The sequence below is a fragment of the Plectropomus leopardus genome, chromosome 13, assembly GCF_026936395.1.
Source record: "Plectropomus leopardus strain MGB_pleo_1.0 chromosome 13, ASM2693639v1, whole genome shotgun sequence".
NCBI classification, from domain to species: Eukaryota; Metazoa; Chordata; class Actinopteri; order Perciformes; family Serranidae; genus Plectropomus; species Plectropomus leopardus.
Window position 1 is genome coordinate 31,237,498 of NC_142188.1, and position 25,475 is coordinate 31,262,972.

At 39.1% G+C, this 25,475-nt stretch overlaps 1 protein-coding gene across 2 annotated transcripts in view; it reads right to left on the reverse strand.

Annotated features, from left to right (window-relative positions):
- Positions 1–21,158, reverse strand: part of vrk2 (VRK serine/threonine kinase 2) — a 29,723-nt gene extending 8,565 nt beyond the window's left edge. Inside the window, exons 1-9 of one of the 2 annotated variants that reach the window (XM_042502074.2) lie at positions 21,001–21,158; positions 19,884–20,018; positions 19,461–19,516; positions 15,745–15,814; positions 14,870–14,957; positions 12,459–12,567; positions 12,123–12,215; positions 10,389–10,521; positions 1,160–1,280 (exon numbers count right to left, since the gene is read on the reverse strand). In XM_042502074.2, coding sequence (XP_042358008.2) covers positions 1,160–1,280; positions 10,389–10,521; positions 12,123–12,215; positions 12,459–12,567; positions 14,870–14,957; positions 15,745–15,814; positions 19,461–19,516; positions 19,884–20,013 — 800 coding nt within the window. In that variant the 5' untranslated portion in view covers positions 20,014–20,018; positions 21,001–21,158. Of the gene's footprint in view, positions 1–1,159; positions 1,281–10,388; positions 10,522–12,122; positions 12,216–12,458; positions 12,568–14,869; positions 14,958–15,744; positions 15,815–19,460; positions 19,517–19,883; positions 20,019–20,996 lie in introns of both variants that reach the window. The other variant, XM_088086550.1, reaches the window with a different exon arrangement.
- Positions 21,159–25,475: the final 4,317 nt, after the last annotated feature.

Consider the following 25,475-nt stretch of genomic DNA (forward strand, 5'->3'; position numbering starts at 1 on the left):
ACTCAGAGACATAACCACTGAAAAGATGTGTGAGTGCTTACATCCTCATTACTGATATTCACAACAGTACTATCACACGTAACTTATAGATACTATTGTTGTAGCTTCCACGCTACATCATACCACCATCTCCACTTTATAATATGAGCTAGCTTGCTAGCATCCTACAACATTTTGCAATATTTACAGAAATATTCAGCTCTCTCGCGATCACCCAGCTGGAGCCAGACGCCAACTTATTGCAGCGACGCTCAAATTTCCGTCATGCCAAATGCTGGACTGAGTAGTTCGCAGTTAAATTTGCTGTTTTATGTTCCAAAATACAAATATCACTTTCTGTCAGTGTTTATAATTTGTCTGTGTGTTGAGGACATGGTGGCTTGAAACAGCTTTTTCTAGTCTTTTGCAGCGCTTACAACGCGAACAACAAGAATAAATATAGAAACAAAAGCGCTGCTTAAAACAGTGTGCTGCATCGCACGATCGCGCTGCATCGCTTGCAGGCAGTTAGGACAGCCCAATAGGAAATAATGTAATGAACAGATTTAGTTGCTGACGCTCACTTGTGTCGTGTCCAGTAAGAACACAGTTTTACACCGAACGTGATAAAAACATTTCACCCTGCGTTACTTGCATGTATACAGCTGCTAGAGCATTTTTTAATCATTTTTAGCTCGCAAAAATTTGCCCTCAACAGCTGTGGTTGTGCTTGCATTACGGCTAGAGGGCTAAAGACTAAACTTGGTTTTGCAGTTTTTGCAGTGAAATACAGCGAACAGGTGGATGTAAACATGGAGCCCTGAAGGAGAGTGAACCAAGACGCAACACTATTATTTATCAGACTGTAAAATCTGTTGTTTACTTTCCACAATAAAAGACTAACATATTACTCAGAGCATTTTGCTAAGATGAAAAAATAGCTTACACAAGACACAGGTGTATTATCAGAGCTTAACATGTTTACCATCAGGAAAATCTCAACTAGATCTTAACGCTAATAGGCTATCACTTTGTCACGTGAAATTCTTTCTCAAGTTCAAAATTTCAGATTGATTTGGTGATTTGTTTTGTTTTGTTTTTTTTGTTTCAGCTGCTTATAGATTTCTGCCTACCCCCACTTTAGGTCTCTGCTGTAGTAAGAATACAAGTGACTACCGACCTGGCCTTGGCCTCCTGGACCTGAGCTGGGTTATTCAGAACTTTGTCCCAAGGCAGAGACCCACATATCCAGTGAAGAAGACAAAAACCCAAAATCTGGAGGTCACCACGTCTAGATGGAGCTGTAAAGAGACAAAAAATCAGACGGTTTAGAAAAAGTAATACATATTCATCTGCCATTAATGTTCTTTTATCCATAAATCACCCGACTCAATCACATGTTTGTGAAAGCTCTTTTTTTTCTTCTTCAGATCAATAGAATTGTTCCACAAAGAAAACAAAAAAGCAGCAGCACAAAAGTCAGTGGCAGCTCCACTTGTATCATTAAGGCTCTCTATAGTATTTTCCAACCACAAATCTTTCCCCACAGCAGTCAAGGTTGGACACAAGTACCATTTACAGCACTGGAGAGGTGTAACAGATTTGTGATTCATGAATAAATCAAGGATTGTGTGAGCACAGATACTAATTCACCTCTTACGCTGTGTCTCCTGTCAATGGGACATTTTTGTTTGGCCTAACAAGATGGAGACTGATGAAGATGAAAACTCGCTCTGAAAGAGATCTCTGCTTTTGATTTCTGGTCGGTTTGTATGGATCCAGATGAAACACAATGGCAGTGAGATTACACAGTGTAGAATAGCTGGATGATGATCATGGTTGCCAAGACAAAAAAAAAGCAATCTAATTGACTTTTCAGTTATTTCTTCTAACAGCGGTTTATTTTATGAAAGCAGTGGCCTTTGGCATGATCCAGACAGAAAAAACATATTCCTCTCTTCCTATTGTAGATGCTGACTGGCTGTTAAACATAGAAATTACTTTAAAGAAATCAACAATGGTTTACTGTGGACTCCTTTCGTACTTGTGTTTGAGCCTGAAGGACACTGACAGTCTGCTCTAATGGTCAGGACCTGGAGCCATTGTTATGTTGAAACTTGGAAGATAGAGAGAACGAACCAATTCTTGTCTAATTCTGTATCAATAAGCAAGACTCCAAGCATGCTACAGGCTCCGTGAGGCTAACCTTTGATGGTTAGCAGTTTGGTGAAGTAAAAGTAGGCCGAGCAGTGGTTGGTATTGTCACTGTTTTAACCCACAGGCCCCGCTTTAATATTATACACACTCGTATCGCTCTGAATGCTTTTCAAAATCAGGCTATAAAAAATACTATGCATTAATATGATTTTGAGGAGTTTATTTTTTTAACCAACATCAGTCCTAATCATACATATTAAATATTCATTAATTTTCAGAATAGTAGATCAGCAGCACAAACACAGCTTGGTAGTCTGCCATTGATGTTTTTGCTGTCCCCCTAGTAGGGCATGGCTATTGGTCCGAGATGTAATGGGTGGCGTTTTCAAAAAATTATGCTCAAAAGTTTACATTTTCAGGCCCCCAAAATGCTGCTGTCATGTGAACAAAAGACAGAACTGCAACAAAAGTCCTTAGTTTCATGCAAGAACTGTTGCTGTGTAAACAGTCACAGAGTCAGACCCACAACGTGCTCCTCCACAGTGTTAGCCTCTCGCTCAAATGTGGTCACTTCTGGTTGTAAAAAGACAAATGATGACATTCATAATTTCAAACTTGAGACTTCAAAATAAGAGTCCACCAACCAGTGGGCGAGGTCATGGTAGCCACGGCCATTATTTTAGACAGTTTATAGTTCTGCTGCATTGGTTTCCATCCTTTTGTGTTCTTAAACTCTTCATCATAATTTTAACAGTGTTACAGGAGTGCAATACTCTTTTTATTTTTTTAATCCACTTCTTGGCAGAATTGGTTTGTGTCACTGCTGTTTCTACTGTTTTCATTGCTATGTGCAATGAATGTGAATAAAGCAATGACAAATTCTTCATTCTTTATTAATCTAAATTGAATTTAACAGCACTCTGAAGAACCACTGTGCTCAAAACATGCTTTACACCTCGCTATTTAATTATTAAGAGCCCTGTAATCAGCTGTGTGTCTGCACTGTAAAGGCCTCCAGGGGGTACAAAGGCTTTCCGCGAGTCATAACCAAAAACACTTCAGCACTTTGGGGATTTGATCTGGAGGGCAGGTGGAACAACAGAATTTAATACTGGGGAATTTTATAAAGACATAAAAATGGTATGTATGACACCAGTGTGATTTCCAATGTACTAAGGCTTCTTTAAGTACAAGTCCAGAGTGTGTTTGCGTCTCATTGTGAGTGTGTGTGATTGCAGGGGTCTACATTAATGTGTGAGGTCTATCAATACTTGTCGACCAAGTCCATCCAGAGGGGTCGAGCCCGGGGAGTTTTAGCAGCTCAATACTGTAACGGCCGCCACACATCTCCGGAGAAATTACCTATCGACTGGCTCCATCAGAGGGGAGAAATCTCCTCCCTGAGCCACGGCCGGCATTGATCCTCCCCAGCCACCGGGCTGGTCTAAGGAGGAAGCGTGGTCACTGCCACACAGGACCAGATTACAAGGAATGGGTGGGCAGTAATCTGATTACACATGAGCAAATTTGTTTTATAAGTATTACTTCTTTTTTTTTCTTGGTCATCATAGCTGGGAGCTTCAACGTTGGGACAGAATATCAAGACGTAGGGATGTGCTGGTGAGGAGAGTGTGAGATGAAAGGAAATAACTTCAAAAAAATAAATGTTTAGGTGTGCCTGAATAAAAAACTCTGGGGTTAGGCAGGAACACTAAACAGCTTGGACCCAGCAGGGAGGCTCAACAATCAATGAGGATGATCTGAATGGGAGAGGTGGTTAAAGACTAGATGCTGACACGCACTGTATAGAAAAGGCCTTTGAGACCAGTGATGTTGGCTGATGTCTTTACATGTCGGTGTCAGAAGCCTTAAATAACTGAGATTTGAGGATTTCAACCTATGTGGGGGTTCTATAGAGATTATTTTTCCCCCAAAATTAATTAGGGATAGAAATGGGGGTATGAAAAAAAAATCAATTTATATGTTGTTTTGCGATTTTTTAATCAATTTTTGAAGCCCAGAATCAATGTACTTTAAATGTTGAGGTGGAAAGATGCTGACACTTTTATTGTGGTAGTCTACAAATAAGGTGATGTCATACACGTTTAAAAACAAAAAACAAAAGGGTAGGTCAGAAAGCAGAAAACAGTGGATAGCCAGAGAGCGTCAATTTTAGCTGCTCAAATAGCAACTGAACTTCAGCAAGCCCGGGGCAAGCAACCGCCAGATCAGCAAACTTTCTGTTGCTGCCATATATACTTCTTATACATTCTATTGTCTGTGTAACCCACATTTTAGTTAGTAAGCAAGAAAGTAAAGTTTATTTCATGAAGCATCTTCACAAGCAAGTTCACAAATACCCTTTTTACCATCATGCAACCAGTTTTGTTCTGGTTCCTGCAACTAATTTTGACCCGTTCAGAGCATTTCCACCAAAAGCTAAATTGGCTAAGAACCTGAAAAGTGAAAAATAGATAGTTTTCCTTGACCTGAAGTGCGAACTGTGACATCATTAGTGGGTGTGTCATATTCTACAGGTTGAAAAGAGAGGATGGAGAAGACAACAATGAAAGAAGTCAAGTGCAAAATCGGTAATCTATGTAATCTAAGATTTTGCTACAACTGTCTAATTCTGTTTTGCACTGTGCAACACCCTCTGTAGATGATGCATTGTTGATTACAATGGTACTGCGCAAAGCTGTTGGAAACATGGTTCGCCAGATAATACCAAAGTTCCTAGCCATCCCAAGTCGATTCTCGAACCAAGGCAAATTTGGTGGAAAAGGGGTAAAAGTGCTTCACTGGAATCTAATAGTTACAAATAACACCATAAAAACAGTTTGTAGCTTATTTACCACATTTCTATGCAACGTATGATGCTGCTGAAATAAAAGTTAGAAAGACTGACTGACATGATATGTGCATTGTTTTTGGAAATATGTTTCATATATATATGTTTCAATATATACCCTGTAGAAGTGTAGGATTTTACCTTTTCCCATGGACAGGTGCAAACAAAGTAAAGCAAAACCACAAGAAATCCTAATATCCAATGGCAGAACTTGTAGAATTGCAAAACAAATTGGCATCCTGGTATTGGGATAGTACGGAATTGAGCAATTAACATATTGTCCAAGCCCTAGTTTGAAATGTGCTATTTATATATAAATAAACATCATCATTGGATAAGGTCCAATTTGCACTCTAAAGCCTGAAATAAAACTACTTATCTTCAAAGCAAAGAAATTTACCAGTGGCGCTAGAGTTGACTGAGTTGACTTTCAAAGCCACTTTTGAACCAAACAGGAATGCACAAACATGCAGTGTAAACAGCATCAAGTGTCAACTATGCGTCAGGTCTAAATATGACACAGCCATTGTCTGTTACACTACATCTCAACAACTCTGATAATAAGAGTTGTGTGTGTTTGCCCTTGTGGGTGTAAAGTGTGCATTAAGCCGGCGTTACAGCGTGGCTTCCTATTGTGGTAAATAATTGCACAACACTTCATTGCTGCTGAGAGCCCGTTAAAGGAGAATAAAGATGAAAAATACATGTGATACTGACACTGGAAAAAGTGTTGCAACTCCCAGAGTGCCATAATAGATTAACAATTAAAAAGATCAACGACTACATTAAGCGCTGCTGCCCTCTGTGCGTGCTCTGGGCACGTTATCAAAGCTCATAATAGTGTTTTGTGTGTCTGCTTTTCTGCATTTAATGCATTTCGCCCTCATATGAGGAATGACACAGGACAGTACAGAGAGATATGTGTGTGTGTTTCTGTGTGTGTTCACATAAACAGCTCTCAGAGGCAGTTTGGACATGCTTGAAAGACACATACGCCACATAAATACAACACACACACACACACACACACACACACACCTACCTCTTACACATTCTCTACATGCTTTAGTCAGGGAGGTGAGGCGGCGGCGATGGTGTTGTTGTTAATTATCTCCTATTGTTATTCAGATTCCCTAAAGCATGCTGCAGTGTCACACTCTTAACCCTTCTGCTTCACAGTCCTGTCGTCTTCTGTCCGCTGGACGCCCACCGAATGGTGGTAATTACACCGTTTAGCTCCAAGTTCAAAGGACTGCCATTTGCCAGCTGCGTTCCCCAAACCTCACCATGGCAACCTGTCAACATCTTTGTGGGGATTGGTGCCATCAGGTCAGAGAAGGGCACAAAAGGGTCTGGTCTTTGGTTATAATCTCCATGCGCAATGGAAAATACTCAAACACTAAGAGATGACATTATATAGTAGCTCTGTTGGAAATTAATTTCAAGAAGCGAATCGCAATCGAATAGTAAAGAAGTTAATAGTAATCAGATGCTGACATTACTATTTAAATGAGGACTTTTGTGTCCTAACAGCAAACAGACATCAGACTATTGCATCATATCAAATGCCCTTTATTCTGTTAAATATGCACTTCTTTTGCTTCATGTAAACAAACCACACAGCTATCAGCTGTTTGCATGAGATCAGACTGGAACCACTTGAAAGATGGGTAAGTACTCTACTTGCTGTCTTTCCCCATTTGTGCTTTATAAAGATTAATTTTGGGGGGTTTTATTGCCTTTAATTGACAGGACAGTGTGAGTGTGAAAGGGGGAGAGAGAGAGGGGGAGACATGCAGCAAAGGGCCGAGGCCGGATTTGAACCCGCGGCTGCTGCAGCGAGGACACAGCCTCTGTACATGGGGCGCTGCTCTATCCACTGAGCCATCAGGCGCCCCACATTTGTGCTTTTTAAATAGAAATAATTACTAGAAATGACATGGTGTACAGCCATCAGCAAGAATGTTTTTAATTGTGATGGCCATTTAATTTGACAAGACCACTCCAGCTAAACAGAAACTTTCAACTCTCTAGCAATTTGCCTCCAGCTAGCTGCCACCTTATTGTAGAGGCCAGGCAAAAAGAAAAAAAAGAAATAATTTTTTATGTGAAAAATACCCCCTTTTACACTGCCTTTTCAGGGCGGTAAGCTTTTATCGTGTTCTGTATAGAAGGTACGATCGTGGAGTGGGGTGACAGAGTTGTCTCCCCTTTGAGCAGGCAGAAGTGGAAGTAACACCAACGAATCAAGGTCTACATGAAGGGGGAAGTCTGCAGAACTGGAGCTAGCGTGGGACAGCTGTAATGTTTTCTCAAAGTGTTCTGTGTGTGACCCACAGTAGGAGATTAAAAACCAGCAGTTAGCAAAGAAAAAGAAGAACAGCCGTAAATGTCCGCAAACTGGGAAAACAATGAGGTTTAGGATCTCCTTACACTCAGAGCAGAGGACAAGATCAGCCGTCATATAACACGGACAGTAAATAATTGCTGCCATGTTATGCCATCATTATCGTTTAGACGTGGCTGCAGCCGCCGGCACACAGTGGTGCAGCTCTTGTTTGGTCCTCTGTAAAAAGTCAAAGTTGGCATAAAGAAGGGATTCTGCAGCAGCCCTTGAATAAAATGTCTGTGTAAACAGAGTTACCGAGACCAGTGCATCACCTGAGCTGAAGACAACTCACCATGTAACGCTCAATAAAAGTCAGTGTCATCGACTAAAGCTTATGATGGTGACCAGCAAAAGTGGAGTCAATTTAATCAATAATACTCCGAACATTGTGATGAAAGTTGTGACTTTATACCACGTGTAATGAATTGGATAAGCAAAAATAATGGGCTAAATTTGAGCAAAAAAAAAAGTTATGAAATGTAATTGTAATAGGATTACAGAGGAAAACAGACATCTCTCATTTCTAGAAAGATTCACATTTTACCATTTTCTTCCCATAGCTGGAGTTTTGTTGAGTTCTTTGAAGCACTGCTGTAAAACAGGCATGGATCTGTGTTTTTAACAGCGATTAACTCAGTCAGGCGTACAATACTCTTGTAGCTCCAGTTAGAAGACTTGGTGGAAAGCTGGATGCTTTCTCTACAATCATTCAGAGTAGCAAAAAGGTGTATCACAGTTTTTGCAGCTCACCTTTCTCCCATTTTTTCAAAATCATATCAAAATTGACATGGCTTCCATTTGATAGTTACTGCTGACAGGACATTTTCTGCCCCTCCTTTACTTATCGATCGAGTTGATTGAAACACTACCGCGGCGATTAGGCAGTCTGAGCCACGCTAACTCAAAATATCGAACTGGAGGGGTAGTGGAGTTGGTCGGCGTGGAGCTCACGGAGGTTATCTGTGGCTCGGGCCTCCCTCTCACCAAACATCAAAGCCCTTAATTAATGGGGGATGAATACACGATGCAGGTTATGACTTCAGCTAATTAGGGAATTGTTAAACAGAGACGGTACCGGGGAATTCAGCAGGGGCTGCGGATGGAGAATCGATGGTCAATGAAGAGAGGGAGCATGTAGGCAATTTGCCAGTTAATGTGTTCCCAATATCAGACGAGGGAGGCAGAGGGCGGCAGGGCGGAAAGACGAGACTCTTTTACATGCATTGACAAACAAAGACTGACACATTAAAGGACAGAGCTTATTGTAGGATTATAATAGATACGGTAAAAATACCTAAATAGCGAAACATGTGAATACTTTTCATTCTTCCCACACTTTATAATACAATCAGGTGTAAGATAGACAAATTAATGGGTGTCTTTGTCATGATGGTTGTGTGTAGGTTAATTGTCATGTTTTGTTCCAGAAGTGCACCCACTGCAACATATCCACCCCGACTCGAAAGACTGACTACTTTTTGAAACAAAAAAAGGACTATGGTGGAAGTGACTGAATCAACAACTCCTTCAATATAAATATGACATGAGTATCCTTTTAAAACAGACTACAAAAAATTCAAATCTACCCTTTAGGCCAAACTTAATATTCAAGGGAATCTGATTTCTATTCAAGGCCAGAGGTCCGGAAAGATTGGTGATAAGGTAATACGTCTTTGCCACACAGAGAGGCTTCAGTCGCCCTCTCTTTCTGTGTCATAGATCTCACAAACAACTTGTTTGTTGATTCACAGGAAGAGTTTAAGTGTCAAAGTTTTGTTGTCCTCACCTCTGTATTATGAGGTTATTGCTGTTTGAAATATCTGCTTTGTGTCATAGTGGTGTTTTAAATTTCCACTCTTCACAACTCCAACTGTCTCTGTGCAAATCAAACACATGGGCTTCATGCTGCGTTGCAGCAAAATGAACGCATATTTCTCTGTCCACTCTGCTTTCTTAGTCAACTTTTCTTTTCTTTGCACATTTGGATAGTGACATCCACACCGCAATGATGACGTAATGTACACTGACAGGAAACGCCACAGTCTCGCTTTCTCGTGCCTACAGGACAGAATGTGAACAATCGTTAGCTGTTAACTAACTTGTTAATTTTGAATGGACGCCTGTTAGCAGACACTTGAACTCTGACAGGTAATGACTTAAAAGTCATGGCTGGCTGTCAACGTCGACATGACATCGATGTCAAACAAGGAAACTATCATAACTAGTTTTAAGGCTTAGTCTCAGCTTGATCTCCAAATAGACTATTTTCTACAAAATTAACAATTTATTGATAAGTATAAAACTTTTTTTCTTTTTTCAAAGCAGGAAACCTACACTCACATTGTATTACTGCATTCCTAATGTGAGGTGTGGGCTGGGTCCAGTGTGGATCCAGACCGGAGTCTGGACTTTGCTTTCTGCTCTGGGCTCTTACTGTTCATATATCACACACACACTCTCAGTCAAGCAACTCACACTTTTGTCTTTGTTGTTTTGGTCTTTTTGAATTATTTTCAGTTGTTTACGACACAAATTTCATGAAAATCGAATTTCTCTCATCGCATTTTAGATTTTCCAAAACTGAAAACAAAACCAAAAGGAGATGTAGAAGTCTGGTGTTCTCTCAGACCACTTGAAGTGCAATATGCTCAAAGTTTATTTTGGGATTTTTGGCCAATGATGCCAAATAAAGCTGCCTGACCCAACTTTAACTGAACACAGTTAAACCCTTTGTATAGAGACCTTATTTCCATGTAAAACAAATGTATGTGTGCGCCGTTTTACTAGACACACACTTACAGATACCAGCTAACTGATTCTCCGAGTGTAGGTTTTAGGAGGATTTGAGCTGTATGGTTGCATCCACGAGGAAAGAATTCACTCCACTGCCCATGAAGCTTGCAGCACTTTGTGATCACTGCAGCACATAATGTCTTTTTATCAACTAGTTTAGTTTTAGTGGATTTTTTTTTTCTCTCAAGCCTAAACCTACTTAAAAATTGAAGGGCTTACCAACTCCTTTGTGAGCATCGATGCTGGTGTATTCGATGGTTCCATTGTGTCCCTTCTTGGGGTTTTCCTTGTATTCTTTGTGGTCTCCATCAGGACAGTATCTGTAGGACAGCCCATAGTCTGCGAGAAAGACCTACAGGGCACACACACATTAGGAATTACTGAGCAATCACATAAAGTGACTTTATGCTGTTCTTTCTTGCATAATTCTCATCAAAACAGATCACTGTTAACCGACCATTTGGTTTATGGGCATAATTTGCATGATGAAATATAGACCTTGATTGCATTACATACATAAAGTGTATTTTCTGAAGAAAGAAGCAGACCTCACTAGGGCTGTCACTTGAAAGTCAGAGATGCGAATCATCAGTTGGGTACCCCTCAGTTGACTGAGACTGTTTCAAGTTGAGCAGTCATCTTTTTTCTTTTGCTTGTAACCCAGTAAGTTTACATGCACAGTTTAGTCGAACTACCTCGTTTAGGCCATTTAATTGGACTACTGTCCTTGTCCCAGCATACAAGCACCGAGGGAGAATCGATTTATTGACGGAAGTAGGTACGACTCCACCACAGCGGGTGGAGATATGCTGTTTTTGAGCTAATTGCTATATATCTATATTATTTATACAGTCTATTATACAGACCTAATCAAAATCATTACTGTATATTTACAATAACTTTGGGGTCGAGAAATGCTGCATCACATACTGTACATATAATCAAACAGCGCTGAGCAAACTCTGCTGTCACTAATTAGATTTAAGCCACCTAAAAAATCAGTATCAGCCTAAGTGTAGCCTATGCTATATTTAGAATATTTTCACGGGTTTACCTTGTTGTAATACAGCCCTAACTGACAGGGCTTTGAAGCTGTTATAACAAAAACACCAAACTCTCACTGAGAAAAACTGACATTTTACTCCACTAAATGGCAGAGTTTCTTGTATACCGCTGCTTCCATCAGCTGTTGTGGAGGGTAAAGAGGAGCAAATACTCAAATATAATGGGTATTGATTTTTTAGGTATCTGAAGTAGTCTGTTTTTCTGCTGGAATAGCTCATCTTCTAATCAAATTATCTGGGTGTGTGTGTTCCAAGAAATTTAATTGCAGTCAGACTAACATGTTTACATGTATTTTAAAAGCCCAAGAGTAAGACTAACACAGTTATTTGCCTTTTTCTAACATCATATAAATGTACGTGCTGTGCAGTGTACTTAGGGAGACATTTTGGTCCCCTGATTTTGCTGTGGAGTGAGCGCTCTTGACTTTCACGCTACTTTTTTTATAATAATAATAATAAGAAGAAGAAGAAGAAGAACTTTATTTATATAGCACCCTTAAAAAACACAGTTTACAAAGCAAAGCAGCAAGTTTACAAAGCAGCAAGCAGCTGCAAACATGCAGGCAGCAACACGGAGGGCGAGAGAGACCGCACCGTTAATACCATACAGTCTCGGGCTTTTGTTAATATCTAGTGTTTGATAAAAATGTTGCACATTTGCAACCCGTCGTTTGGGCATTTGACCAGTTTACTTTATTGCATGAATGCCCCTGTCACACTGTACATCCAACTGAGTCCCATTCAAACTTTAAAATCTTATATGAAGAAAAAAACAAATCTTCAAATATTTGTATTCGACTGGCAAAATTGTAACTCGGGTACAGCCCTGGACATTCATACTGTGCACATGCAGCATAATCAGATAATCAGAGACCTACAGTGGACTAACCTGTTCAGGGTCTCTGAAACCCAGCATGAGGTTGGCAGCTTTAATGTCTGCATGTACATATTCGTTCTCGTGAATATACTCCAATACGTCCACCTAAACCAGGCCAAACACAGAGAACACACAGATAAACAAGAATGACAATTATGATGAGGAAGTTAAAATGACACAGAAGTGAATGTACAATGTCAGAGGTATGCTTTGTTCCCATTATGGTAAACAAGGGTCGTTATCTCATAAATGGCCCACAAGCCCCTGCTACATCGAGCTTCTTCATACAACAGTCCACAAACATTGAATAAAACAGAGTCTGCATGTTTTCTATAAAGATAATCTTACCAGTCCTTGACCCAGCCAGAGAACGGTGGTCTTCTTCAGTCGACCTCCGCTGCTCTCACAGACTTTCTGAAGGTCACTGCCCAGTCGGTCCATGGCCATGAAACGATACCTGAGTGGTAAAAGATCAGGAGGTTTACATCTTTTTTGACTAATTCTGAATAACATCCCATTAACTAAATTCTGATAAAATATATTCTAATATATTCTGATGAGAATATTACAAAAGCAAGGTGCATCAAAGACAAAGGTTTTGGAATCAAAGGAATCAGACGTTTATCATCCAGAAATTACAGGGTTTGAAACAACCTTGCCGTTAATGCTATGAAGGAATTTCATCAAAAATTGCATCTTTTCCCTCGTAGATAAAGGAGGAATGAAGTCAAAATGACTTTAATGTTCTGTGCTTCAAAAGGATGTTTTATTTACCAAGCTTTACCAAGGTGTAAAGTCTAACATTTGTAACGTACACACTTCTGAAATAAGATAAAAAAATAGTATGAAATCTGATCTAAATGTTAAATACACTATATATTTACAGACATAGAACTATTGTGTGTCATACTGGAAAATAAATACTAAAGTTAATAATAATAACAATACATTTTATCTATAGAGCGCTTTTCACAATACTCAAACGTTTAACAGAGACAAAACAAAGTCAATTAAAGTCAGTTAAACATACAGAATATATAATAACAAGATGCGTAAAAGCAAGACAGACAAGCATGAAATGTGAAAGTTTGAACTCCAGAACTCATTCTGAATCCCTCCTTCCAAGGTAAAAACACAAAAAAATATCTGTAACAGGATGAGTCAACGGATAAGAAGATCTTTGGTTAAATTCTCACTTGTGGTCAATAGAACCACACAAAGGCAGGCCACTAAAAACTAGCCTTGAAAGTTAGCTTTCTTCCTCTCACTCAGCTGCCTTGAAACCTGAGTGAAAAGCAGACAAATACACTCCGAGGATAGCACAACCAACCTTTGAACATTTTGATTGGCTGATAGAAATACATTTCATTCTAGAAACCAGAATCTATCTGATCTAAAACATGAAAAACAAAAACATCAACACATTTTCACCTATATTAATGGCTTTTTTTCTTATCCCAATAGGATACAGATACAGATCTTATGTTAAAGAACCTGCTATTATTTTTTGCACCTGCTGATATATTCTCCAAATGCTGCAGTCACAACTTTGTCCATTTGATTAGTAATGCCATTTTAAGGGGCAAAATATTAGAAATAAATCCACAGCAATACAATAAAAAAACAGAGAAAATTCTGATGTTTTTAAATGCAAAATGGAGCAGACATGGATTACAGTTATTAGGTTTGAGCAGTATCATGGTTTACGGGGTATTTAGTAATCTTGAAGGTATGTTAATCAATACTGTCATAATTACGGATCGTTTCATTGCTGTTCTGTTGCTACAGCAAAACCTTTGGTCCCTGTTTACTTCCTGTCAGATATTGCATTAACAATCAATCCAACGGGACATACACTTGGACCCATTTAGAATGTTTATGTTGTCAAGTCTGAAGTGGCCTGTAGGCGCTTCTCTTTCTATTAAAGTCATATGTAGTGCACAGCATGCACCACCTGAGCTCAGTCTCTGGTCTCTACTGGTGGAACAGAAGGCTGAGCTGAAAGACACAGTGACACTTAGTGGTGGAGGGAGAAGGTACAGGACTGTAAACAGCTGGCAGCCAGCAGGCAGAGAGAGGCCGTGGGGAATGACAGCATGTTTTCAACATCTAACTTGGTGAATTAGGGATTTATTTTGACCAAATTGGAGCTGGTGATTGTTGGAATAGTGGACTTACTGACTAGATACTACCAAGAGTGACAAGATGGTTTCGGTGAGTTTTGTTTCAAGTTTGAATTAAGTGTGTTTTATGATGAGTTAATGAGGTGAATAAGCCTTGTCAGTCTTCCATAACCGAAAGTCGGATTTGTGGGTTTCTATTGTGAATTTTGTGAAAATCTGAAGAGGAATATTTTCTTGTTACATATACAGTGTGCAGTCAAATTGTCCTCTGTATTTGAGCCATCCTCTATGGCGCAGTGAGCAGCACTAATAATATACATGTTTTTGGTGGAGGAAACCAGAGCAACCCGAGGAAATCCTTATAGACACAGGGAGAAGAACATGAAAACTCCATACAGAAAGGACCTGGATTGGCCAGGACTTAAACCCTGGACCTTGCTGCTGTACGGCAACAGTGCTGACCATTAAGCCACTGTGCCGCTGAATAACTGCACTGTGCACACTTTTCCTGTCACATACTGTATACCACAGTGAAATTTCAGTAAGGTATTAAGGTATGAAATATTATATACCACCCAAGTCTAACACTTATCATCTGAGAACATGTTGTCCACTAGGTGATGACTCCGTCAATACCTGAGTTCATTATGTTCCGCCAGTCCTGATCCCCAGTATGTTGGGATGCCCAGGAAGTCCAGTTTCCTGCTTCTCTTCCATTTTTGCACTGGAACAAGAATTGGAAAAGGGATAATTATTTCAATGAGTGTTTAAAACTTTTACACTCCTGTGGTGCCTGAAAAGAATTACAGGAGTCAAACCAACAACTAAATTCAACTCAAAACCACCATGGTGTGTTGAGAAAGGTACCAGGGGTCATGCAGTTTTTCTGACAGTTAGTCTGAAAAGAATGGTTGGCAACTAGAAAAACTTTTGATGTTACTTAAAACAATTTTAGTGTCTAATCATTCTGTAACCTTGACCGACCCCCAGTCTAACATTTCAAGAGGAGCCTAAACAAAAGCCCTAAAACTCTCAGAAAAAGTAGGCAAATATTTTGTCCAGAATTCCAATCTGTCCTTGTAAGAGTAATAATGCGTGCATGCAAATATCAATCTTAAAGTATTGAGGGAACAAACACACAACTGCAAACACACACACACACACACACAGAGGCCCCAGACAAAGCAGTGGGCCTGGCTCAGGGCTCGATGGCGGCTGGCCTGACTGGCGCTCAACCAGACTGGCAGGTGGTCAGGGGCTCAGCGGAGGCCCGGGCATCATTACGTGTGAGTGGCTTCCTCTCTCTCACACCTCTCCAAATGAAGGCGTTGGAGAGCTCAGACAAGCGCGGAGAGGGGGGCTAACTGCCACTGAGGTGCATGTTTGCTTTGGCTTATTATTAATTACTGTGCTGCAGGCGGCAAAGCCTCTGTGTCTGCGGCCACTTCATCAGTCAAACACACTCGTGCTCCAGTGAGCTGCCGGGACGCTGGACGGGTGGTGCTACTCACTGCTCTCCGCTTTGGCTGCCCTCTGGTAGAACTTGAGCTCCGAGAACAGGGGGCCATTCTCATGGTACTCCTGCACAGAAAAGTGCACATTTTTAACAGTTTTATTATTGCGGGTTAAAGAAGCACTACACGTGGCAAAAATGTCAAAACATGTCTTAGCATACATAACACTGATTGTGAGAAGTTAGTGTCCCAAGCTTTCTCTTCTCTTGATTCAAAGACTGATGATTCAAATACATGGATGGTTCACGGCATCTTAACAAAGGGCATTTCATTTTGATTTGATTAAGTGAAAAGAAAATCCTTCTCTCATTCTTTTGTTTTCCCTCCTTCAACCAAGGATGTAAATACATGTACACAGTAAATATATACCACATTACCTTCTGGTGCAAGGAGAGAGCCAAATTACCTTGCAAACAAATGTAAGCATAATTACTTGTGCAATTAATCGTACTTGAGTGGGTCGGGGGCCACTAACAGCCTCAAGTGCAATTTATTTTTAGATAATTTACAGTAGGCAATATTGTATGCAAGAACACAACAAAGACAGGTACATCCTCACCAGGCTTCATTTAAAGGGGCTTGCATTAAAAAAAACAAAAAAAAACAGAAGCGTAGTGTCGTCTGCTAAAAGAACTTGAACCAGGCTCAACTTTCAGCGCAATGGCAGTCAAATACATTTAAGGTCCCATTTTTGGTTTACTTTGGTCACTGGCGTATGTCTTCATTGCCTTTCCATAGTTGTGAAATCCTGTCTCAGTGTATTATAAAACCAGATTTTCCCACATATTAATTTATTTTGTGGTGGCCCAGCATGATAACGACATGTACCACCACTTATTAATTTTTCTATTTTTGGAGCTGGACTCTGCACTCTGGGCGCAGATGGAGCAGTAGAACATCAGGAGCAGTAAAAATGAAACTTCATTGCGCTGGGTCTAAAAGTGTGCTTCTAGTCTACTCTGCAGCATCTGATCCTCTTATCTTTTGATCTGATCAGCACTGACCATATCAACAGATCAATAATCCACCCCTGCAACTCAAACACCACAAACAGCTGTTGAGGAAAAAAAGGAACTCACAAAGAGTTCCCCCTGCAATGTGTTAATGGACCCATTAAAACCTCAAAATTTAGAGAGGGGACACAGAATGATACAAAGGGACACACAGGCATGAGAAGGAAGTAGATACAAACCGCTACATGCTTGCATGCCTCTGCACACAACTCAAGTTGCACTTTCGGTTTACAGCCATGTCTGTGAAAACATGTACGCTTCACACACATCTTCCCCCCATCAGCACAGATAATTAACTCAATCAGCACAGTTTAAGGTGGGCATCCAAGGTTCTTAATCTATGGCCAAAAACATGTTTTATGAAGTCAGTGACCTTGACTTTTGATCTTCAACCACCAGATTCTTATCATTTCATTGTTGATTCCAAGGGGACACTTCCACTTTGAGGAAACTTCAGATATCTCTTTCACAAGATTAAGACGATTGCAAGGTCACTGTGACTCTGACCATCGACCACCAAAATCTTATCAGTTCATCCACGTTTGTGTCAAATTTAATGAAAATCCCTAAAGATGTTCTTGAGATATTTCATTTACAAGAATGAGACAGACATGGTCACGGTGACCACCAAAATCGAATGACTTCATCCTCGAGTCTAAGTGAATGTTTGTGTCAAATTTGAAGAAATTCTCCTTGAAGTGTTCTTTAGATATTGCGTTCACAAGAATGCACCGGACATATGTACATACCCACGAACAGACAACTCAAAAACATAATGCCTCTGGCTTCAGCTATCACCGAAGGCATAAAAATGGAAAGTTTGATAATTGCCCTTCCTCCCATCATCAGCTACCACCACAGATAAATGCTAATTCTAAGGGAAATACTAAAATCACTGGCCCTATTTGCTGCTAGTTTTAACATGTGTCCTGAATGATCAGATCAAAACTGGACAGCTTTTTTAATACAGGTGTGAATGCACTAAATGTGTCCTCAATGGGTTTTAAGATCACATTCTTTATTTGCATATACAGTGGGGAAATGAGGTCCAATCACAAGTGGTCACTCGAGATCCATGTGGAGACGCATATTAATGCCACGTGTGACCAGATGAACCTGTGATCAGATAACCAAAGATGCATGTTAACACCAAGTGTAAACAGGCTCACTGTGCAACACTTTGGTGTCTGATACTCAGTATGAACTTGCTGGAGTGAACGTAGCCCTCTGCATTGTTTAAACACTTTTTTGGGTCTGGGTCTGAACTACTGCTTGCTTAGCCTGGGCCAGTAGTAATTATTTTTAAAAGCTTTTTTTTTCTTTTTTAATTGAAAAAAAAACACTTTAGCATGAAATTCCATCTTTTATTTGGCCTGAGATCTGTACTTTGCTGAGAAAGGGTGCAAATACAGCAATGCAAAGAGGGATAGAGGTAATCACTACAACTGCTGAAGCCTCAAATAAGCATCAGCAGAAATTATATGTCGTTTTCACAAAAAGGTGCATATGACAGTTTGCTTGTTTGAATCTAAAAGTAGTCAAATGCATAGAATAAACCTGCCACTGCAGTCAGTGTCACTCCATCCACATAGCCACCATGTGCCTATTAGCCTGAAGGCTACCCCAAACAAGTAACCTAGAAGGGGAAGTGGACATTACAATCCAGCAACAAGTGACTGTGTAACACATCTATGCTGGTTTAGGATAGTCCACTTCTCCTAAACAAAACTACTGCACTTAATAAAGTTCCATTTTGCTATGTTGTCAAAAGTTATTTTGGTCATCATTTGTTGCACTTTTCTCACATGCTTCGGCACAGTGACTCCAAACTAAATAACGTGATGTTAGGTGAAGCAGCAACTAAAAAAGGCAGAAACACGTCTTTGCCGTCAAGAACTTATATATGTGTTATTGTCCATGGTAGCAGCCAATTTCTGCTTCCAGCACAAAGAGTAGTAAGAGTAGCATCTTAAAGTCCACACAATACTTCGAAAAAGCATTATTGTGTACTTTAAAGCAGACCTATTATGCGTTTTCGTATTTTGCGTCTCACAAATAGTGACAAATAGGATGTTCATATTAACCGTGGCCAAATTTTTAAATAATGAGGTTAATTTATGTAGCAGTAATCCCGGTAACAGTCTGTTTCCAAATAGTTTTTTTACTGTGGCTACAGCATGACATCATCATGTGCCTGATTTCCTTATATGGTCAGCTGCTCCAGGCATGTTACTACATTACATAGCCTAAACTGCCACATGGAGCTAAACGCAAACACCAGAAAAACATGTTAACTTGGTCACTGCTGTTGTGATTTTCATCACGATTTCAGAACATATTCCCGCTTTAACATGTCCAGTCCCTTTTAACAGCATTTATTGGCAATTTTTCTCTTTAAGAAGTGCTGCTAATTCCTGTTACAGCTATTACTGGGCTGCAAAACGATGCAGAGATACACAAGACCCAAATGCTGAGCAGTCAGAGCAGACTGAGCTTTTTTGGAAGGGGCCTTTAAGAGTCAGATGCTAAAATGGAGCATCCTTAGACAGAGGGTGAATGCACGTGTGAAAATAAAGTATTTTTGGCCCATTAAAGCATGTAAATGTGTTCTATTAGTTTAAAATACAAGAACCTGAAAATGAATATAATCGGTCCTCTTTCAGATGAACAGGTTGTCTGTGTGCAGCACAGTGTACTCACCACTTTTATGACAAAGTCAGTGTCTGCTGAGACAGGTCTGTCCACATCATTGGAGGCTTTGGGACAACAGGAGACATTGAGGAATGATCAGGCAAAATGCAGGCTACAAGTATTATACATAAGTATAAATGTTGGGACTTTTGCTGATTTGAGAGGTATTTATAGATTAATGGGGTAAAAAAACTGTTATGAAATACAAGTTGAAGAGTCAAAATTCTTGCAGCAGTCTGATCTGTGAACAGCTTTCAAAATCAAGAGAAAACAGGCCAATCAGAGTGTGTCCAGAAAACAAAGTGTGACGGAGAGAGACAGGAAGTTATTCTATTAATCTGCATGCGTGTACATACTTGTGTGACAGAGTGTGATTAAACAGGGTGTGTGTCTGCGTGAGTAGGTGTGCCATCACACAGTGTTCTCTCTTACCAAGATAGATCAGTCCAAAGCCACCTTGACCTATGATTTTCCCCAGCCTCCATTTCTTCTTCTCAGTGTCCGTCAGTACAAAGCCCTCTGGGAGTGGTTTGGGTAACGCCCTCTTTTTTGGTGGTGCCATGACAACTGTGCAAGTTTCAGGAATTATGTGGAAGAAAACATTAGAAAAACAAACATTTTATATTCTAGGGAAATATGCAAAACTGATTAAGCTGACATATTGTAATGCGGCTGTGATACGAAACTTCTGAACACAACTGTAGGCCTCTAAGGCCTAACTCATCTCAATCAAATAACAAAATGAAACAAAAATTAAAAAACACCTGTCCTGGCTAGAACAACATGCTCTGTACTTATGCTGCCACTTTTGTTATGTTTTATAAGTTAAAGAAAAACACAATATACAATTCTGCTGTCTTAAAAAGTAAATCTGACAGAAGATTTCTTAATAGGGGACAGTTCTTTACCTATCAGAGGAGGGGGGTGGCTGGGCTTTATTTATTTATTTATTGTATTTCTTTACCCTCACCAAGCTACAAATGTTTTTCCTTGTGCCTCCCTGAATGATTTGGGAAAATAATTGACCCTCCCTTCACCATATGTCCATACTGTGAGCCAAAAAAAGCCTCCACAGTGCTAAAAAAATATTTAACATTCTTCCATCGTTTAATAATATCGAACAGTCCCTGAGCAGAAGCACAGGACTGTAGCTGTTCACTGCCTGGTCTTTTGGGAAGTTGTGTTCTTGTCCTGTGTATGAGACAGAATTTGATCAAACTGCATGTCGTTTGTCTTCTCCAGGATCATCTGAATGTCTAGAATGTCCATCTGTCTATTCAAATTTGCAGATAACTCGTCTATTTAATTGAGTTACAGGACACACAACAGTGGCAGCAGAAATACCTGCACTGCTGAAGATAAAACTAGCGAGCACCGTTAGTTAAACACGCTGCCGTTAGATGACAAGCGGCAGTTACGGTTTCGACTAACTGGTGGCAGAGAATCGTTTAGACAACTGAAGTAGATGCAACTAGCAGCTAACTTAGCGTTTAAGTAGCTCTTTTATATGATTTCATGTTAGCTGTCACATGCTAAATTACACACCGACCTCCACAGGGAGTCCGACGTCGTCAGTTGAGCCTTTTTGTAGAAATATTTCGACAAACTTTTGTTTTAAACTTCACAGCAACTCTCAGTCTTCCTCAGCATTCGATTCTTAGCCATTAGCCCGGTAGGAAACAGAAACAAATCCTCATCACTTCCTAAAAGTTGTCCCTCCCGCTCACCCGCACAGCCAATAGTCAGCGAGAAAACTTTCTTAACAACCCAGTAGCCAATAGGGAAGCAGTAAAGGAGGGCATATGCAGTGTTACGCACTCACGCTGACAATTCGATTGGCTTACGTGTATTTTATTATCTGAGGAATGAAATGCGAGCTCTTCAGCATTTATGTCAAATCATGGGATTAATTTACGACCTGATACCTTCATCAATTGTTTGATTTTTTGTAAAAACAAAATTAAAATGAATTAATAAATAATAATACAGGTAAAACATTCTCATGGATTATCTATGAATAAAAGCAATATACAGTAGTAAGCACTGTTTACATAAAGACATATAATATATTATCCAGATTTAACAAAAATCATAATTGTAAGGGCATTAATTGGAATAGAAGGACAGTCTGTGAAGTAGTAGCTGATAAAAGCAGCTGAGCCAAATAATCCTTATTTCAAAATCATTAAAATCATTAATGAACAAGGGGAAAATAACAAGAAAACAATATATTATTATTATTATCATTATTATTATTATTATTATTATTATTATTATTATTATTATTATTATTATTATTATTATTATTATTAAAGCACTGTCTGGGTCTTTTTCTGTTTTCTTTTTTTAAACTTGTCTTTATTATTTATTTATTGGCTAGTTTCAGGTAATTTTCTTTTAACTTTTTACTAATCTTTTGAAAATATTCTTTCCAAATATTTAAAGAAATCCAGCTAATTTGCTCAGGTTTCAAAGGGTTAACTGTATTTAGGTTCTTCTTTTGGTTAACAACAAAACTCAAAGTTATTGAGTTTGACTTGGAACTTGAGTGCAAAGACTTGAGACTTAATTCTAAATTGCAGAGCAATAACTTGATGCCGTCTCACCTGCTGCATTTCTCCTGCTCCAGCTAAGCACCCTGGAAGATAAGTGACCTTATAGCTGTGCACAGGGCCATTATCTGTTGATTTACACACGTTGTGGTGGGTTTACATCTGTATTTTGAGTTTGTTCACTAAACTCTGTTTACTCTATCTCTATTTGTGCAAACTTTGACCAGAACCCATGATATATGTCAATAGATCTATTGTTTATCAAGCCAGAGGGATGATTAATCCTATTATTGAGGCCAGCGGCACTGTAACAGTTCACTGTAATCTAATGATAAACGAATATGTTATTCTTGGCGAAAAGACAGAAAGAACTTCAATATGAGTTTAATATAAGCCATAGAGGAGTCACTGGGTTTAACCAAGTATCAGCAATTAGCTTTCCCTTTGATAACCCATCTTTATTTCTCAAGTAGCTAAAATGTTATTCAAAAGCATGGTATGTTATATCACGCTCCATTCAGTGGTTGCTTTTAAATCATTATGATCACTAACATTAGCATAACAGTTCTCAGCACAATGCTTTTTCTCAATGTCACGATCCCTAAATTAAATCAAGCTGCCACAGCAGTGTGTAAAGTTATGGTATTTGGTTCTGTTCTATGGTATTTTCAAAAGCACAAAGATAACACAACAATGATTTAACCTCTTGTGATAAAGGTATTTTCATTAAAAAATATACCAACCAAATATTAATAAATGGTCCAAAGAAATGTCACACAGAGACATTTGAATAGCAGATACTGTGCTTTTATTGACCAGTGTCATTTTATTCTCTGAATACAATAAATACTGTTGCTGGGCTGTGTCCTTCACTTGCAATATGAAGTCTGCCTCTGCATAAAAATGCATTCATTCATTTAATTATTCAGTAATACTGAAAATTTATTTTTTATTTAAAGGTCTCATTATTACCGAAATGTCCCTGCCACTGGAGCGGTGGATCAGCATGCTTTACAGAGCAGATGATTCCCATACAATAAACTCATTAATATAGTTTTTTCACATCTTAGGTGTTCATGTGCCTTTAGGCTGTAAAGTGGGAGCAACATGGAAGCTACAAAGAAGATTAGTCGCATTTTAGTGCTAAGAGCATTTAACCCTTAAATTGGCAGACACATATAAATATTTGGGAAAATTAGTTAGCCATTATTAAATGGTTGGTTAATTGCTATTTGTTTTAATCTATGTAATGTAAGCTGAAATAACAGGATTTCAGGATTTTTATTACATTTTTTTTCAAATCTGACTTTTAGTTTCCAAATTACAGTCTGTATCTCCAGAGATATGTTGCCCATATAGGGTATAAATTATACACTCTCCCCTTTATTGAATAGTTCATGTGCCAACATTTTAAATATTTTGTAAACAATTAATTTGCTACTTTCTTTCATGTTTTGCATAGAATATTTTTTTAAAAAGTGAAAAAAAGAACAATTGTCATTTACAATTATATTTTGAACACTTTTGAACACAAATCTAATCTTTGAATAAACAAAGACCTATTAACGTTTATAAACAAAACATTTAATTCCTGTTTTAAGGTGATATCAATATCCTATCAGTATTAATATTCTATCAATATCCTGTTGTGGTTAGTAGTGTAAAGAATTTATATGGTGCAGTGAAGCAAACTGGTGTCGCTGCCTCTAAATTTGATGTACCATCAAGCAGAAAAACAATCATTAAAAAAGTAAACAGCAATTCATTTTTCACACCTTTATATTATCAATTACCTATAGAGAATAGACCTCAAAAGATAAGTATATCTGATTGTTGTTGACTTTATACCCTTATCTGGGCAATGTATCCTTGAGGATACAGAAACCATTATTAAACAAGAGGCTGATAGCTGTTTCCAGTGTATTTATATTTTTATATAGTATTAATTTTTAAAAATATATATTTTATATATTGTATTTCTATATTTAATCTAGGTCATTCTACATGAACAGCATAACATGATTTTACATTACACTTTAAATGTGATCAAAAATTGATGTTTAATATGTGAATTAAAAAAAAGTTAAATACCATTGACCAAACATTGATTTTAACCCACAATGCATAAAAATGTTGGGCAAAATGGGAACTTGTATTTATATTGATGTTATAGATGACTTCAGTTTTATGAGGTATCCTCCTGTGTATCAGCCTTGTAGAAAGTTATCAGGCAGCCTCCAGGGTGTTGAGGGTGTCATCTATAAATTTCCAGTTTAACACAGATCCCAGTACTCCCCTGCTGCACTCAGTACTAAAGTGTACTCCACCTATGCATAAATACTCCAAATCGTCAATAAGGGGCAGCTGGTGTTAGCAGCAACGTGCAGTAAAATGGAAGTAGAGGTGGTGCTAGATTCTGACATGGAATTGGGGCCTTCAAAGCAGCCTCTTGTATACTGCTTATTCAACTTACTCAAACAAATCAATAACAGTTTGTTTTCAGGAATTCAGGCGTCCCTGTTGTAACCCAGCTTGATCTCCGTTTTGCTGTACAACATGGTCAATACCGCGCCTGGCTAATGAACGCAGGCTGCAGGAACAAATACAACGCAGGAGCCAGTGGTGGACACGAACTCGCACCATTTCTCCCCACTCATCGCTCCCAATCAAGCTTGTTTTATTCCGATGAAAGGAGAGGGAAAATGCCTTCTCTTGTTGTTCCTGTCGGCGTGCACCTGCAGTGAGCCTATCGATCTACAGGCACCCTCAGGGCCTAATTTAAGACTCAAGGATTCTGCTATGAAAGGAAGAAAATAAAAACATCACTGGTTGAACATCAGGTAGTCATAAGGAAAACAGGGGGAGAAGCGGGTCTGCTTTGGATTGAAGATGAGCTCTAAGTCATGTACGCTGTTTGTCTGAAGATCAATGGAGCAACACTTACAATGAATGTGGCCCAATTATTGCACTATGGAGCCTATGGTGTTTGAATACCTGCTATTAGCTGAACTTATATTTAATTGGCTCAGGAACGCTTTTAATTGCACCGTCCTTCCCTAACCTCTCTTTAAAAATGTGTGCATCATCAGTTCAGGTATGGTATTAATATGTTTTTTGCTGGTAATACAGACCTGCAAGGTGTCCTTATACCTGTTTTTTATTGTCCCTATTTAGGACTGTTGTATCTGTAAGGCAGACACCTCCTTTGATTTTGCACATGCCGATCAGTTCCTTGTATTGTTTTGTTGCTCTGGAAGATGCTTTGTTTAGTCCCTGCAGTCCATTCTCACTCTGAACTCGTCAAATCCGTCTGCTCTCAGCCTTTATTACACCTTTACCGGCAGTGTTTCAACCTGGCGCTGTCCTGTGTCCACTGCGGGAGTATAATAACACCACAACCATTCCTGTCCACCTGCATTCTCAGCTGACGCCGTTCAGTGGCATCTCATGTGGACGCGAAAGGTGGGTTTTG